This window comes from Thalassophryne amazonica, chromosome 7 (assembly GCF_902500255.1).
Source record: "Thalassophryne amazonica chromosome 7, fThaAma1.1, whole genome shotgun sequence".
NCBI classification, from domain to species: domain Eukaryota; kingdom Metazoa; phylum Chordata; class Actinopteri; order Batrachoidiformes; family Batrachoididae; genus Thalassophryne; species Thalassophryne amazonica.
Window position 1 is genome coordinate 20,484,247 of NC_047109.1, and position 19,317 is coordinate 20,503,563.

At 42.8% G+C, this 19,317-nt stretch overlaps 1 protein-coding gene across 2 annotated transcripts in view; it reads right to left on the reverse strand.

The window, feature by feature from the left end:
• Positions 1-18,697, reverse strand: part of LOC117513704 — a 29,259-nt gene extending 10,562 nt beyond the window's left edge. The window contains exon 1 of one of the 2 annotated variants that reach the window (XM_034173944.1): positions 18,566-18,697. In XM_034173944.1, the coding sequence (XP_034029835.1) occupies positions 18,566-18,584 (19 nt within the window). In that variant the 5' untranslated portion in view covers positions 18,585-18,697. The remainder of the gene's footprint in view (positions 1-18,565) is intronic. The other variant, XM_034173945.1, reaches the window with a different exon arrangement.
• Between the last annotated feature and the right edge of the window lie 620 nt (positions 18,698-19,317).

Consider the following 19,317-nt stretch of genomic DNA (forward strand, 5'->3'; position numbering starts at 1 on the left):
TTAGGGTCCCCAGCTCGATGAACTTGATTTCCTCTTCATCAGCTATTAATCATTAGCTGACCAAGATCCTTGTGTGATGTTGTAATCCTTCAGGAAGTTAATCCACATAAGAATTTATTCCGTCTTCAATCAACCAAAAGTTGATCTAATCCATTCTGGTATGCGAGAGAGAGAAAGAGAGAGAGAAATCGTTGAACATTCCCCACTCAGACTTAAGGCCAGTGGTTATTCTCCATTGTTCTGCTACTCCGTGACTGGATGGCCTGAGTGGGAGTTGAAATCTCTCTCAAATTATCTTTTATGGCTCCAGTCCTCTCACTCCACGATTCCAATTGCTGCTCACAAGATGGTCAAGTCTTGTGATCTCCTTGTAGCAGGGGACTAGTGGCAACAGCACCTCTCCCTGGAAGAATAACCCTGTTTTCTGGTGTTTCAACAGGTTATATATGTTCTTGACTCTTGTCGTCCTCAGATGATCTTGGTTACCATGGGGACGCTGTTGACTCAAAACCTCCTCCCTTCTCCTTTACTGGAAATCCCCGCAGCCCCTACCAGTAACTTATTTCTCAAGTTCCTCTTTTCTGTTAACACTTCAGCTTTTCCGAGAAGTCATTCTTTTAAATCATTTCTTCAAAATCACATCAATCATATTCAATCAATTCATTACAACTCTCTTTCACATAAAAACAATTCATATGATCATATACAAACATTCTCATTCCTTATTATTCATTTCATTTTTACCAACATCTTAATCATTTGATCAGTTGTTTAACATCAGCTTTTCTTGCCTTGCTTGCAACATCTTCTTCACTTCCTCTTTTTCTCTGACTCTGCACTCTTTATGAAAAACAACTCATATAATCATTCATTTCACTTATTTGTAACATACTTTTCTAATCAACTCTTAATTTTAACACATTAATACTTCATTTGATCATACTTGTCATGTTAGAATCATTCTTAGACATATTCCATCGTCTTCACCACCGAGTTCATTCCGTGGGCCTCCCCATTTGCAATGGAAAAGTCCGGTATGACCTCACTTACTCCTGGAAGGTACCAAAAACTGTGCAGTTTAATCCAACAGCCAGCATGTATATTAATTCCATGGCTCGTATTATATTCCAAGATGAAAACAAGCTGAAAGCAAGCTTAAAATCATCTTTCCTGACAGGTGGTTTGAATCATATTTATCTAATAGATTACAATTTGTTCATGTAAATGGGGAATCTTCTTCACAGACTAAGGTTAATTATGGAGTTCCACAAGGTTCTGTGCTAGGACCAATTTTATTCACTTTATACATGCTTCCCTTAGGCAGTATTATTAGAAAGCATTGCTTAAATTTTCATTGTTACGCAGATGATACCCAGCTTTATCTATCCATGAAGCCAGAGGATACACACCAATTAGCTAAACTGCAGGATTGTCTTACAGACATAAAGACATGGATGACCTCTAATTTCCTGCTTTTAAACTCAGATAAAACTGAAGTTATTGTACTTGGCCCCACAAGTCTTAGAAACATGGTGTCTAACCAGATCCTTACTCTGGATGGCATTACCCTGACCTCTAGTAATACTGTGAGAAATCCTGAAGTCATTTTTGATCAGGATATGTCATTCAAGGGCATATTAAACAAATATGTAGGACTGCTTTTTTGCATTTACGCAATATCTCTAAAATTAGAAAGGTCTTGTCTCAGAGTGATGCTGAAAAACTAATTCATGCATTTATTTCCTCTAGGCTGGACTATTGTAATTCATTATTATCAGGTTGTCCTAAAAGTTCCCTGAAAAGCCTTCAGTTAATTCAAAATGCTGCAGCTAGAGTACTAACGGGGACTAGAAGGAGAGAGCATATCTCACCCATATTGGCCTCTCTTCATTGGCTTCCTGTTAATTCTAGAATAGAATTTAAAATTCTTCTTCTTACTTATAAGGTTTTGAATAATCAGGTCCCATCTTATCTTAGGGACCTCATAGTACCATATCACCCCAATAGAGCGCTTCGCTCTCAGACTGCAGGCTTACTTGTAGTTCCTAGGGTTTGTAAGAGTAGAATGGGAGGCAGAGCCTTCAGCTTTCAGGCTCCTCTCCTGTGGAACCAGCTCCCAATTCGGATCAGGGAGACAGACACCCTCTCTACTTTTAAGATTAGGCTTAAAACTTTCCTTTTTGCTAAAGCTTATAGTTAGGGCTGGATCAGGTGACCCTGAATCATCCCTTAGTTATGCTGCTATAGACTTAGACTGCTGGGGGGTCCCATGATGCACTGAGTGTTTCTTTCTCTTTTTGCTCTGTATGCACCACTCTGCATTTAATCATTAGTGATTGATCTCTGCTCCCCTCCACAGCATGTCTTTTTCCTGGTTCTCTCCCTCAGCCCCAACCAGTCCCAGCAGAAGACTGCCCCTCCCTGAGCCTGGTTCTGCTGGAGGTTTCTTCCTGTTAAAAGGGAGTTTTTCCTTCCCACTGTCGCCAAGTGCTTGCTCACAGGGGGTCGTTTTGACCATTGGGGTTTTTACGTAATTATTGTATGGCCTTGCCTTACAATATAAAGCGCCTTGGGGCAACTGTTTGTTGTGATTTGGCGCTATATAAATAAAAATGATTGAATTGATTGATTTATTGATTAAAATCTAAAAAAAAATCAAAAAACAAAACCTAAACACAAGAAATCAAAAACTATTTGAAAAGCATTTGATGATTTAAGCTACGCTCACATTAGCTACAACTGAAGGTGACCAGCAGTTAGCATTTGTCACTTGATGGGCATCCCCAGGGTGTGGTCAGCACGTGGTGACTTGGCATCACTCTACACAATGTTTAAATACATAAAAAGGACAGAGAAACCTGAAACTGTCACTCTGAACTTCATGCTTAACTGGTTAACTGAACCAAAGTGCAGTTGATTTGTTTCATCTTTCACAGTGAAGTTTCTGTTTCCACTAGCATGCTAACATCTCCATAAGATGACTCGCAAATCACTTCAGACGTATTATCTGGTTAGAAAATAGTTTTTAGATTTAGAAGCATTTATTTCTCTCTAATTTTTACAAAATGTATGAGGAACAAACAGAAAACAAATTAATACAGAAATGCAGCTGTGAAGGAGTGGATTTTACCAACTTGTATTATCTTGTTCGAGTGAGCGAAAACGTATGTCATGCTGCCGTCACTTGCATTCGTATTTGCCATGTCACATCACTCAGCATTTGTTACTTTGTTACAGAATTTGTATATTATAACATACAAATAATTAATGTTTATAAGTGGAATGGTAAGAAAAAAATTCTTTCCATTGTATGAATGAAAAAACATTTAATATTTGTTTTATATAATGCCAAAAATAGATCCGTGTCATTTGATATTTTATTAATTTATAAACAAGAGAAAAGGGACTTGTGTCACTGGTCCTTTGAGGTCAAGAGGTTCCAAACAGTCCAACAGGAACTTTAAATAGCAATCCAATCCAATCCAAAATTGTTTTCAGTCAACTTGCAAAAACAGGCAGATAGTTAAAAAAAACAATCCAATCTAAAGTTGTTCATGTACAGATTGCCATCTGCTTTCCTCAGTCCAGTGAAAAATCGCGACAGAAATTTGTCGAGCTCTTCATCCAACAGCGGTTCTACTTCAGCTAGAGATGTTCCACCAAATACTGCAAATGCCCCCAGACAGCTTATGGTGTACTAGATTTGTGGTTTTTTGTGTTAGAAGAATGAGTACCGTCAAGCTCCTTCAAATCGTTGTCTGTCACCAAAACAAATCCTGCCATCTTTGCTTTTAAGCTAAGTGCCATTGTCACTAGTGTGAGTGTGTGATGGTTGTGGCATGCAATGGTACAAAATGTACAGAACCAAAATTGCACAGTAAATGGAACAAAATGGCAAATGGGACAAATGATCAATATGACATGACATACTGGAAATGACACACCAATGACACACCAATCAAATGACAAGAATCTGTTTATGCATTATATAACAACCACTTGACTCTGTTTGAAAATGAATGGCAGCTTTGCTTCTGTCACTTGTAACTAATGTGACCAAGAGGTTACGCATCCAGAAAATTGAGACTTCTACTGGTCATATCCACACATCATTGAATCATTTGATCAGCTCATTTTATTGTGAAGATATCCAGTCTTTTATTTACAGAATTAGAAAAAAAAGCCCTTTCTCACCTCTACCCCCTCCTTTCTTTTTCTTTTCTGGGGCGGTGGTATTGGGGATTTTCACGCAGAATCTCGCTACTTCCGCTAACAGAATTTGCTGTCCACATGAAGGTTGCGACCGATCCGATCCGGTATCGGGATCGGCTTCCAATACGGCGTAATTCAAGTATCCAACCCGCGACATTTTCTGGTACCGGAGAACAGCCAGTGTGAAACCTCTCAACTGCTGATGTTTGCTCTCTGCTTTGTTTTCTACCGAGCGGGAGGAGGGCAGGGGGAGGTTTTCTGGAGCCGAGCTATTGGAGAGAGCTCTCTTCCACAGTGTTCGAAGCTGAGGGCAGCAGCAAATTTCTGCCCGGCTCTTGGATTAAAATTGTCTGTTCGTCGAGCATGGATTTTCCGAAAAATGAAGTAAATTGTTGCTGAAAATGTGTGCTGAAAAGTTAGCCACTTCACTGTCCCGATGCTGTAAAACGCCAGCTACGAGCGCAACGGAGGACGAGCCGAACAGAGAGCCTGTCCACTGAAAGGGAAAAAAGTCTCCATTAATATCCTGTGCGTGAGCGTCACTGATGATACATTTATTTTACAGTTGAAAGGCTTCATGTTTCCAAAAAGTTTGAAGATTGCGCAGCATGGAAAGAGCGAGAGAGAAAGAAAAAGAGAGACAGAGGGAGAGAGAAAGTGAGCAAGAGAGAGATAGAGAGAGAGGGAGAGAGAACTTGATTTTTAATGTTTACTCTTACTGTAGCACTTGCTTTGACAATGTAAACATGTTTCCCATGTCAATAAAGCTCCGTTGACATTGAAAATTGAGGAGAGACAGACAGACAGACAGACAGACAGAGAGAGAGAGAGAGAGAGGCAGGCAGAAGGAGAGAAAGGCAGAGAGAGAGAGAGGCAGGCAGAGGGAGAGAAAGGCAGACAGAGAGAGAAAGAGAAGCAGAGGGAGAGACAGAGAGAGAGGCAGGCAGAGAGAGAGACAGACAGATCAAGAGAGAGAGAGAAAGAGAGAGGCAGACAGAGGGAGAGAGAGACAGACAGAGAGAGAGGGAGACAGACAGACAGACAAAGAGAGGGAGAGAGTGACAGACAAAGAAAGAGGTAAGCAGAGGGAGAGAGAGACAGATATATATATGTCCGCGTCAACCAACATGGACTTTGCCGACAGGCGTCAGAAATGAAGCACCAAGCTCCCATTTTGCACAGATGAGTGAATGTTATTTATGCGCCATGTGTCTCAGAAGGTGTCCACGTTATCAGTAAGAACATAAAACTGGATGTCCACTCTGATCTGGGCTGCCAAGAGTTCCTTCAGCATAAACTCAGGGTCCACTAACCCCTGAGCTTAAACACAGTTCTTCTGAGTCTTCCAGATGGCCAGCTTGGCGAGTCCACAAAGCAGGTTAATTAAAACATGTAATTTCCTGGACTGTGAGAGATACAACAAACACGAACAAAGCCTAGCCTACGAAAACCACCTCCCCAACAACCCAAACAGCCCTGACTGTACAAAAACATGGTCAACAGTTTCCCTAAGTGGAGAAAAAGGACAAACCCCATCAACCCCTGGATCCAGGTGCAGCAGATACCCGGTTGTAGCCAGAAGCCTGTGTACAATCCTTCACTGGAAGTCCTCCATGCTTTTGTCGACTGAGGGTTTGTACAGGCTTCGCCAGCACCCCACAGGAGACAAGGCGGCACCAAAAATCTCAGACTACTTCAACGCCGCAAACCCTGCCAAAGAGCGTAAGTGTGACACTTTGACACAGGTATAATAGAGAGCTTTCTTGCAGATACTCTCAAACTCTCCCAAAACAGGTGTCCTGAAAGACAGGAGAGCCCCCTGCTCCTCCTCCACACCCCCACAGCAGGCAAGACAGTCAGAGAGGGGAACACATGCTCACATTCATCATCCCACTTTTCAGACAGAGTACAGTTGTCAGCAAACGCTCTGTGGGGCCCTGGCAGGGAAGCACAAACCTCCTCCACCACCCTGAGCAGCATCCTGGAGGACCAAACTCCTGCCGACTGCCACAATGTCCCTGTGCACAGTGAGGAACTGCCAAAAGCCGAGGTATGCATCCCGATGACGTCCCGCCGATGTAGGAGGAACAGATGTTTGTCATACCCAAGACCTGCCTCCTTCCTCAGCAGGACACATGCCGTATCCTGCCAGCTCAATCCAGAGGTGTACAACAGTCTCTGAGCAGCCTGCAACTTGAAGGTCGACAACCGAGCAGAAATGTCCACCAGTCCCTGTCCTCCTTCATGAAGTGAAATGTACAACACAGGAACTCTGATCCAGTGATGGTCTGACCAGATAAAGTGCACCAGTAACAGCTGCAACTGCTCAATGCTCAGTGGAGGGAGGATAGACAGTTTCTACCACAGCGCAGAAGCGACCAAGTTATTAGCGACCAGAACTTGCCCCCTATAGGACATCTGGGGCAGCAACCATTGCCATTTAGACAGTCTGGCACACACCTTCTCCACCAAGCCCTCCCAATTCCTCTGACGATACTCATCCACCCCCAGAAACACACCCAGAATTTTCAAACCCTCCACTCCCCACCACAGACCATGTGGCAGACAGGGAGCAGCCCCTTCCTGCCACCTCCCCATCAGGACAGCCTCACTCTTCTCCCAGTTTACTCTTGCAGAGGTTCTCATCTCATAGAGTTGTAAACTGTATATACCCCATCAACGTCCACCTGATTCGTGACAAAAACTGTGATGTCATCTGCATAAGCAGAGAGCACCAGGGGAGAAGACAATTGAAAACCCGGCAAAACAAGGCCAGACAGCTTGGCCCTAATGTGACACAAGAGTGGCTCAATGGCTAAAGAGTACAGCTGACCTGAGATGGGGCAGCCCTGTCTTATATCCCGCGTTACAGGGACTGGGCAGCTCAACCATCCCCAACCTTAACCAAACATGAAGCCCCATTATACAAAACCCCAGCAAATGAAATAAACCCCTGACCAAAGCCAAATGCCCTCAAAGTGGAAAACAAATACCCGTGATGAACTCGGTCAAACGCCTTCTTCTGATCAAGTGACACAAACCCACAAACCAAATCCTCAATTTTGCACAAATCAAACAAATCCCTCATCAAAAAAAGGTTGTTCATAATAGTCCAATCAGGCACACAATCAGGGTTGGGTAGGATTACTTTGAAATGTAATCTAAAAGTAATCAGATTACAAGTAATCCAAATGTATGTACATACATCCATGTAATCCACATGTATTCTTTCAAAGTAATCCTACCCAACCTTGCACACAATAGGACTGTTCCTTGTGAACAATAAAATCCAGGACACCTTTTAACCTGTTCGCCAGTACCCTAGAAAACAGTTTATAATCCACACAGAGAAGTGCATCCGGTCTCCAGTTCTGCAATAGGGTAAGATCCCCTTTCTTAGGCAGGAGGGACAGAACAGCACGGCAACAAGGAGTGCGCAAGCAGCCCTCCACAATGCTCTCCTGCAACACCTCCAGAAGTTCAGCACTGAGAAAAGCCCAGAAGTGTACAGAAAAATCCACTGGGAGTCTGTCGATCCCTGGAGCTTTCCCAGATGCCATCTGCCGCACCACCATTGTTAGTCAATTCAGCGTGATGGGGGAGTTCAAGGCCTCTCTCTCCGAGACCACCAGCCGGGGGAGATCTCTCAGAAGGTTAGCCGCACAGGCCCCATCACAGTCCACAGCACTGTAGAGAGTCGAGCAGAAGTCCATAGCATGTATACGCATCTCCGCTGAACCACTCGTCACCCATCCATCAGGAAGGCGAAGACAGGTTATCATCTTCTGATGAGAGGTCCTCTTCTCCAGATTGAAGAAGAAGGAACTGGGTGCATCAATGTCCTTGATGTTCGCAAAGCGAGCCCTCACCATTGTCCCTTTCACCCTTTCCTGTAACAGGGCACCCAGCTCCGCCCTCTTCCCCTGCAGCAGACCATGCTGGTTGGGCGCCCCAGCTGTATGTAAGTTGGCCTGAATGTCCAAAATGTCCTTCTCGAGTGTTGCCATGGCTACTTTAACCCTAGCTGTAGAATAGGAAGTATATTGTTGACACAAAACCCAAACCTGAGTTTTGCCGGCCTCCCACCACTGACTCACTATCCCAAATGTCCCCTTCCTACCCCTCCAGAAACCTGAAAAAGATTCAAATAAATCACAAAATGCCCTGTCGTGCAAAAGATTGGTGTTGAATTTCCAGTAAGTGTTGAACCTCTGAGAGTGTGAGTGGAATACTTCTGTGGTGATGAGATGATGATCTGAAAAATCAGCTGGCTGAATGAAATCAAAATCAAATCAAATCAAATCAATTTTATTTATATAGCGCCAAATCACAACAAACAGTCGCCCAAAGGCGCTTTATATTGTAAGGCAAAAGCCATACAATAATTACAGAAAAACCACAACGGTCAAAACGACCCCCTATGAGCAAGCACTTGGCGACAGTGGGAAGGAAAATTCTCTTTCACCTAAATTCTGGGTCTTTTAGTGAAGCTTAGGGCTAGCAGCCGGCGAGCACCTTAGTATTTCTTCTGTTTTTCTTGTTGATTAATGCTAGAAAAGTATACAGTATTTTTTGTCTTTCTTATGCCTGATTCTGTTTTTTCTCTGTTTAAGGTGCAGCTCCATCCAGAGATGGGAGTTGTGTTTGTGTTGGCGATCCTCCTGTCCTGTGCACCAACAGCAATTCTTGTATATTCGTCCGTGAATTGTTCTGTGAATTATTTCTGTAATTTATGTTTGTAGCATGGCCCAAGCAGAGGGTCACCCCTTTGAGTCTGGTCTGCTTGAGGTTTCTTCCTCAGAGGGAGTTTTTCCTTACCACTGTTGCTCTGGGGGTTGGTAAGGTTAGACCTTACCTGTGTGAAGCGCCTTGAGGCAACTCTGTTGTGATTTGGCACTATATAAAGGAAATAAATTGAAGGAAAGCTCCCTTTTAAGAGGAAGAAACCTCCAGCAGAACCAGGCTCAGGGAGGGACAGTCTTCTGCTGGGACTGATTGGGGCTGAGGGGAGAGAATCAGGAAAAAGACATGCTGTGGAAGAGAGCAGAGATCAATCACCAATGATTAAAAGCAGAGTGGTGCATACAGAGCAAAAAGAGGTGAATAAAAAGAAACACTGGGTGCATCATGGGAAACCCCCCAGCAGTCTAATTCTATAGCATCATAACTAAGGGATGGTTCAGGGTCACCTGATCCAGCCCTAACTATAAGCTTTTTCAAAAAGGAAAGTTTTAAGCTTAATCTTAAAAGTAGAGAGGGTGTCTGTCTCCCTAATCCAAATTGGAAGTTGGTTCCACAGGAGAGGAGCCTGAAAGCTGAAGGCTCTGCCTCCCATTCTACTCTTACAAACCCTAGGAACTACAAGTAAGTCTGCAGTCTGAGAGTGAAGCGCTCTATTGGGGTGATATGGTACTATGAGGTCCCTAAGATAAGATGGGACCTGATTATTCAAAACCTTATAAGTAAGAAGAAGAATTTTAAATTCTATTTTGGAATTAACAGGGAGCCAATGAAGAGAAGCCAATATGGGTGAAATATGCTCTCTCCTTCTAGTCCCTGTCAGTACTCTAGCTGCAGCATTTTGAATTAACTGAAGGCTTTTCAGGGAACTTTTAGGATAACCTGATAATAATGAATTACAATAGTCCAGCCTAGAAGAAATAAATGCATGAATTAGCTTTTCAGCATCACTCTGAGACAAGACCTTTCTAATTTTAGAGATATTGCGCAAATGCAAAAAAGCAGTCCTACAGATTTGCTTAATATGCGCATTGAAGGACATATCCTGATCAAAAATGACTCCAAGATTTCTCACAGTATTACTGGAGGTCAGGGTAATGCCATCCAGAGTAAGGATCTGGTTAGACACCATGTTTCTAAGATTTGTGGGGCCAAGTACAATAACTTCAGTTTTATCTGAATTTAAAAGCAGGAAATTAGAGCTCATCCATGTCTTTATGTCTGAAAGACATTCCTGCAGTTTAACTAATTGGTGTGTGTCCTCTGGCTTCATGATAGATAAAGCTGGGTATCATCTGCGTAACAATGAAAATTTAAGCAATGCTTTCTAATAATACTGCCTAAGGGAAGCATGTATAAAGTGAATAAAATCGGTCCTAGCACAGAACCTTGTGGAACTCCATAATTAACCTTAGTCCGTGAAGAAGACTCCCCATTTACATGAACAAATTGTAATCTATTAGATAAATATGATTCAAACCACTGCAGCGCAGTGCCTTTAACACCTAAAAAACTGGGTTTTCAGGGAATCCTGTTAAGTCTTTAATTTCTATGCCATATGTCAGAACAAGATCTAAAGTGTAGCTAAGGTGGTGGGTGGGCTCATTTACATTTTGAGCGAAGTCAACTGAGTCTACTAATAGATTAAATGCAGTGTTGAGGCTGTCATTCTCAGCATCTATGTAAAACTCCTGTATAACCTGTTCCTGAATGACTGTGACATATAAATCCAGTCAAGCCTGGCTGCAGACACCACCCCATCTGAAACCCGAACCCATGTGTACTGTCTGTCCTGTGGGTGTGTGACCTTCCATGTGTCCAACAAATCCACCTCATATAAAAAACGAGCCAGTGAGGAAACCCTCTGCTAATGTGGCTCCTCACCAGCCCAATCCAGTGACATATCTACAGTGCAGTTGAAGTCACTCCCCAACACCAAACAGTCACCAGGATCCTGCTGAACTAAAATGTCCCTCACCCGTTTGAATAACCCCACACACTCAGAGCCCTCATTGTGTGCATAAATATTCGTAAACACCATGGTCAACCCCTCGACCTGAGCCCTGACCAACAGAACCTGACCCTGTTGTGAAAGTGTAGGAACACGGACCTACAACAGGGGGCGCAAATGAACGGACAATGGAGAAAGTCAAATAACAAAGCTTTACTGTTGTGAAACTTGCACAACAAACACAACTGATTTCAATTTCGGGAACAAGCCGAATTCCAATGGTGTCGTGTGGGCAGGCTCGAAAGTAGGAGACGTCTGTCCAAGTCGAACCAGAACCACCCGATTTCCACCGCCACCGAACCCCGGGAATACTGGAGCCGCCAAGTCCCGAACTCCCAGGTGGCCACTGCCTCCGCTCGTCGGATCCGGTACTGCTGGCAAGGAACAGAAACAGTCAGATGTGGGTGCGGCTGCACCCAGCAACACGTAGGGTGGAAACACCACCTCCACCTCTCGTCAGATACAATACTGCAGTGTAGGAATGTGAGTACTTATCCAATAACGTCCAACACAGTCTTCAGCTGTCCTATACACAAGCAACAAGGTATTAAGGTTTTAATCAACAGAATGATTGGCTGAGTTCGTTACCTCCTTGGTAGTGCGATATCTTGGCAATGAGGTGGAGATGCCGTCCTGCTGATATATCCCTGCAGATCCGGTGATTGATGACAGCTGTCGCAGGTGATGGGTGACAGCTGTCACCCTGGCTGCTCCTGTGAGGCGGCAGCGCCCTCTGGTGCCTGGAGCCCGCACTCCAGGCAGGGCGCCCTCTGGTGGTGGTGGGCCAGCAGTACCTCCTCTTCAGCGGCCCACACAACACCTGCACAATCTCAGTGGTGGATAAAACAGTGATGGTAAGTCGAGGAGAAAACAAAACCACCACTCCAGCACTGATGTTGTAGCCGTGACTTTGATAAAACTGTCCCCTCCACCACTGAGCCCATTCCACTTCATTATCTGTGTCAGAGTGAGTCTCTTGCAGGAACAACACATGTAACCCCTTTTGTTCAAAGAGCTCAGAGACCAATGCCCTCCTCTGCCCGTCCCTGGCACCATTCATGTTTAAAGAGCCCACCTTCAGATGCTGCATGTGGACTGAGTGGAGAGAGAACAGAGAGAAAGACAGACAGAGAAGATAGAACACTCAGTGAAACACACTCATACTCTATCTGGTGGATTTACTACCCCTGAGTCCTCGTCCCTGCTTGGACAGAGATTCCTTCCCCAAAGCAGTGATGCATTTCCTGAGTCTGTACCACTTCTTCTCATCCAGCAGGTCCAAGCCAACGAGATTCCACAACACTTTAACCCTCTGGGGCCGAAGCCGTCGTATACGATGGCTGAGTACAAGTTTTACAAAATTATAAATAACTTTTTTAATGATATGAGATTAAAAACTTACTTTTTTTTTTGCTGAAAAGTTAACTCCGCGGACTTTCGAGCCAGCCAACCACCATCTTTGTACTCCTCATAGAAGCTGTGTGATGACGTGTGCAATGTGAGTGTCCAATCGGAATTGGTTCACCTTCACATGGTTTTCCAATATCTAATCGTAGGGCAGAGCAGTCTCACATGGTAGACCAAAGATCGTTTGTAGAAGCAATGTGTTACTCTTTGGCATGTGAATGCTGTCTGAATAGCCCTCTGGCTGCTGGCTCCATGCGTAAAAGCTCAGCGTTACACACATGAATGAAGATCAGCGTAAGAGGGTCTCATACAACCAAAGAGTGTCACTGAGAGAAATGATTCACTCATACATGTCAACCTATATGGATTGTCCGTAAATTATACAGATTTTTCAGAGGTTCAGTGTCACACGGACATACAAATAAAGTCTTATGGATATTCAGGGTTTGGTCTGCAGCGGTTCTGTAATCAACCGTTTCTGCAGCGCGACTCCACTTTGATGCATGAAGCAATGCTTCGATCCACTAGCTCGTTGGTTCTTTGATTTGGTGCTCTTCAGAAATGGCAAGTCTGCTTCTTAACCCCTCTCAAAGCCATTAAAATATCGTGAGTCACTTTTGTGTAGATTAAAGTCATGAACTGGGACTCTTGTCTTGTTGCAGTCAAGAAGCGAGGATCGTCCTCCGTTCCGTTGGCACAGCTCCAAACACTGCGCCGCTCTCTGCCGAGGCAGAGTCCGGTCGGAATTAATGACTTCAAAATGAATTGCTGCTTTAAAAAAATGACACCTCTTTAAAACGTTGTATTACAGACAAGAAACTACAATCGACTAAAATGTTTTTTTCTCTTCCCAAAATGAGACGTCCTGCATTCTTTATGAATTAAACTGATGATGACGTGAAGCACAGCGAGCTGCAAGAGCTCAGCTCAGATGTATGGAAAGACATTCATGCCAATAATGTCTGAAAGGAAATGCTTTTGACAAAAACTACAGATTTTGTTTATTCCTATTTATGTCCAGAGATCAAGGATCCACCATGTAGAGTTTATTATGTCCAAAGTTTAAGGATCCAGTGACCAATTTCATATTTATTTACTTTATTCAATTTATTTTTCATGATTTTATTAATGTATTTCCATTAGTGACAGACAGTTCTTGTTTCTGTAAAAAAAATAACTAAATTTGACACATTCAGTTCGATAAAATTCAACTTGACGCATGAATACTAGATCACTATTGTTTGAAATTCAACTGTGGAGGAAATACTAATGATCCTGACTTTAATGTCATTGTGGCAACTCATAATTTGTGGACAAAAACCCAGTTATGTGACACCACTATGCGGTTGTGTGTACTGTAATAAAACTGAGTTTGGTGTGATTTGGAGGTTATAAGGATTTTGTGTTGATTTTATGGATTTTCTCACTTGGTTATACAGGTGGACCCTCAAAGGGGTTGACATGTATGTTCACTACTTGGCCAGGGAATATTGTTGAATAAGCCTCTCTCACTCTCACTCGTAAAGTGCTGTTTACGCATTTGAATGAAAGGAGGGGGAGGGGTGTTAACAGGGCCTCAAACTGTGAAGAGAGGTTGTTTATAGTGCAGGAATAAGCGAAGTACGCAACGCATCTGCACATGCGTGGGTCAAACGGGGCAAAAATTCCAGCTACCAAACTCACACCACTCCCATTGAATTTTGTATACAGTAGCATTAGTGGACTATAAATGTTAAGGCTTACAGGGATTGTTTCAAAGGCTTTAAGCCTTAAGCAACGCATACAATAATGACAGGTGCACATTGTGCTGTTTTCAAATGCTCGAACGGAATTTATAGGCTTGAAAGTTGGCTGAAAACACACGATTGCAAGGCTCCACCAAGTCCACCCAAAGACAGAAAGAAGAAGAAATGTGGTTGCAAACCTCCGTTCATTCTACACAATTTCCCCATTGAAAAGAAAGATCCAGATGGACATAAAAGATGGACTAAAATTGTAAGTTTCTTGCACACATTTATTTTATCAATATCCTGAAATAGTGCTGAATTATAATGTGGCTGATGATGCCGTTTTTGTGCATTGGCTTATGACTGTAATATCGCGCCATGATGAATGTGGCACGTAATATTGTAATATTGACATGTTCTATAAATGAACGGCATGTATGCACATATCGTATGTCTGTCAACTTATCAAAACAAACGTGACACCAAAGAGGTTATATGTGAGACCCACCTTCCTTGTAGTCATTACGAACCCAGCAGAGTAGTGATTTCTCATCCCTGCTTAGCAAATATTCTGCAGTATCCACAGTTTCAGACTCTGGACTTCATCTAACCATCCATCAGTTGCCTTCAAGGGGTCAGAAATTTGTTTGTCTCCAACTATCAACAAGGACTGGTCATTTTTGACAGCAGCTCTCTCTTCCTCCTTTGTCAGCACCAACGCTAGTTTCTGTAACGATGCAGCATATGCAAGCGCAGCCAACTCTTCTTTCCATTTCTGTCCACTGCCGTACGTAGTCATGGTTGTAACAGGCAATCTGCGAGCTTACAAAAATGCTTTAAATCGTCAACTTTCCAGTGGTTGAAATGATCCAAATCATAGCACTCCTTGCTGCTTTCTGCCATCATAGCATGTGGATTGGAAGCTGAAAAAGTTAGCGTACCCATAATGCACCGCGCGGCCTGAGATGTGCACTTTACTTATACATTCCAAGAGGGAGTCAAACTCCATGGAAATAAAAAGTTTGTGTTGTAAGCCTTTATGTAATAGCAGACAGAAATTGCTTTGAGATGTGGCATAATGACAAACAAAAAGCATAGACCATTTTGTATATATTGTTCAAAATGTGCATTTGTGTTTATTGTTAGAACCTTAATTTTATAAATTCTTTTGAACAAGATCCCAAACTACCTTTATAAAGTGCTAAATAGTTGTTTATTATAGTTTGCTGTGTGTTTTGAGTAAATGTGTGTTAAAATTATTTTGCCGCTTTATTTTTTATTTTCTTATTTCTGATTGTAAACCTTTATTACACTTATAAAACATCACTATAGCATATATATTCTGAAAGTACAGGTTGTCCATACCACTTGATTGTGGGATGCAGGGTGAGCATTTAACAGCAATAATAAAACATTTATGCCAGGCTAGTGAACTGTCCAAAAAATGCCCTCGGACTCCAGAGGGTTAACAGATTTAACAAATTTCTCTGTATCGGGAAAACAATCCACAACTTTCACAGATTTACCAAATGAATCATCCAGGAAGCTGTTGATGTCCTGCAGCGTGTGCAGATCACTGCTCTGACAGAAGGAACCGGTGGTGGACATGCTGGAGTCCGAATCCAATCCAATCATTAATGCTCTGACTCCGTGGGGGTTTGGGGTCTGCTGGCCCCGGTGTCTCCCCGTCAGCCCCTTCACCTTGTCCAACGGTGATCGAGGACTCACACACAGCAGAAACATCAGCGTCGACCACAGAAGGAGAGACAGAAACATCAACCGGACCGACCACAGAACCGTCAGTCACCACAGCATCAATCAACCCAGAATGATCATTTGTCAGCTGATCAGCAGCTACACTGACAGCTTCAGGCTCAGAGAAACCCTGCTGTGGAGAAACGGCCTCCTCCTGCACACTGGGCCCCTCTCCTGGACCAGACACCGACACCGGGTCTCTGAGCCACGAGCCCATAGGCTCACTGGAACCTTCAAAGCAGCAGAAATGTTTCTGTATCCTTTCCCAGATTTGTGCCTCGAGACAATTTCTTTGACTTCATGTTTGGTTTGTGCTCACAAATGCACTGTCAACTGTGGGACCTTATATGTAGACAGGAGTGTGTCTTTCCAAATCATGTCTAATCAACTGAATTTACCCCAGGTGGACTCCAATTAAGCTGTAGAAACATCTCAAGGATGTTCAGTGTTAACAGGATGCACCTGAGCTCAATTTTGAGCTTCATGGCAAAGGCTGTGAATACTTATGTACGCGTGATTTCTTAGCTTTTTGTTTTTAATAAATTTGCAAAAAAACAAAACAAAACACTTTTTTCACATTGTCATTATGGGGTATGTGTGTAGAATTTTGAGGGAAAAAAAAATGAATTTCATACATTTTGTAGTAAGGCTGTAACATAAAATGTGAAGAAAGTGAAGTGCTGTCAATACTTTCCGGATGCATTGTAAGTCCATATTATAGTGTTTGATAAAGTAATCCATTGCCCATGTGGCTATATCAGCTATTGATGACTGACAGAGTTTTTGATGCAGTTATCTGAGGGATCAGAAATCATGGGTATTCAGCTTAGGCTTATACCTTTGCCCTTTACATACTCATATTCCTCCTGATTTCTTAACTTGTTTAAAGATATTATACAGTGTAGAAGGAGAAATATACAAATCCTTTCAATCTTTCTTTGAGGAATTTCCTCACACATTTGTTGACAAAGTGCTCTGTTCATCTTTGCTCAAACACTCAGACTTCACTTATTTATATCACCTATTTGAAATAACTACATTATTGAATGTTTTTACCTCAACGGGGGCAGTTTTGGATTGTCGCCGTTCCAAGTTTTTTTGGAATGTGTTGCAGAGCTGAAATGCAGGAATGGATGCATATTAACAAATGAAATGAACTTGACCACACATAACATGAAATATCTTGGGTTCATTAAGTCTGTCATGAAACAGAAGTTAAAAATAAATGTAAGAATCACTTATTGTTGTTGTATTGCATTAACACACCATCCCAACATTTTCTGATTTGTGGTTGTATTTTACCGTATAGCATCCACTTGTTTGACATTAAAAGTCTTTTATTGTGAAGCCCATTTGGAAAAGGCAGTATTTTCTGAGGGGAAACAGAATTCACTTCTGAGTGTAAATAACTAGTTGGCAGAAATGAAAAAAAAAAAGTTGTTTATGTGGAATACCAGAGCCAGAATAGCTGGCAAGATTGGAAGGCAAATTTGTGGTTCTTGGGCAGCTATTGACACTTCAGTGGATATGCTGTTAATGTACCATTCATTATAAGTTATGGTGATGAGGCAGGCTGCCCAAAGGCAACACAGCAGTGCAGGAGAATGACAGAAATATGATACCAGATGATATACCACTGCATCAGCACAGGTGTGTCCACGAAAACCAGATGTACCAGTTTTTTAACACATTCATACCAATGTGTCGGACTGTTTGCTTCAGTCATTCATTTGTGCCACTGCAAAGAGGATATGACAATGAGCCACACTATATGATGTCTGAATGCACTCAGAAAGGCAGACCAACGTTTTTGCACTATCACACCAAAATAAAAAGAACATGGAACTCAACTGAAAAATAAATAAATAAATAAAATGCAGAACATCACATAAGTGGTGTAACCCGGTACACAGCGGAACACGAGAGGTATAACCCGGCTGGCACAGAGCAGGACATCACACGCAAGAGGTATAAGCCGGTGTCGCCGACCAAACAGTCCCCCTAAAAATCGCCCCCCCCAAATGACTCGGTTCATGATGCGGTTCACAGATTATCACCTCATTTTTGCTTCAAAGTGCACACCAGTCATCATGTATCTCAGCGACAGATATCTGAAGCTTTTGTACAGCAGCCATTTCCACATAAATTCAGCATTATTTCATCATAAAAGGCGGCGGAAGCAATCAGAATACCGCGGCTGAACGAGCTGCTAGCTGATGTGTTCACTGCACAGACATTTCAATGCATCACAGAATTTCGCAGAGTTTCTGCTTAAAACAGCCTTGATTCTGCTTAAAACTGACTTTAAAATGATTTAGGATGTTTTACATTTATCATCTGATGGTTAATAATCCCATTAATCCATTTGATTGCTTTGGGTGAAGAGACTCTGTCAGACATGATGTTGTGGTCTGAAATGATGCATGCGCTGAAGCAAAAGGCGGGACGATTTTTAGGGGCAGACCGTTTGGTCTGCAACACCGGTACAGAGCGGAACACGAGAGGTATAACCTGGCACAGAGCAGAACATCACACACGAGGGGTATAACCCGCTGCAGAGGGGAACATCACACACGAGAGGTATAACCCGCCGCAGAGGGGAACATCACACACGAGAGGTATAACCCGCCGCAGAGGGGAACATCACACACGAGAGGTATAACCCGCCGCAGAGGGGAAAATCACACACTAGTGGACGTTATGATCATTTTACCTTTCTTGGTCGGTGCCATGTTGCCGGTGATAACAGCAGCAGACCTGTAACTCCTCTTTCACTGCAGATTGAATACTTTGTCCAGATCTGCGACCCTGGTAACACCACAGAACTCATTGCACAGTGAGCTTCTTTTCCCTGTTTATAAGACAGGAGCAGCACGAGGCCACACCCACTGCCCTCAGGTGATCTCCTGTGAGACCTGTGAATCCGGCTGCTCTTCAGTGTGTGGCAAGTGCAGTGTTCCTGTGTTTTCAGCACACATGATGTCACACTATAAGACATTTGACCTCAAAGCTCACTGATGGCTAATAATCAGAAACACAAACATGCCAGCCTTTTTGAATGAAACTTGAATGAAACAAGTACCTCGTAAATACAGTGTCATATTAATTATGTTCTCCCCACCACCCACCCACACACACACACACACACACACACACACACACACACACACACACACACACACACACACACACACACACACACACACACACACAGTTGGAGGATTACTTATCAGGGTATTTTTCACCAAACATGAGGGCAGCCACCTGGAAAAGAAGCTGTTGCAACTCAGACAGTAAAAGGTCAAGAATTTTAAAATCTATTTTGATCAGCAGTGGTGGTGTGGCCATTACAAATTATGGCCCACAGATTTCCTCAGTAATCATGGAATAACAACACTAAAACTACAAATGTTCCAGCCGTTAGCATCCAAAATTACATCACATGATAATTTCATACAGTGCAAA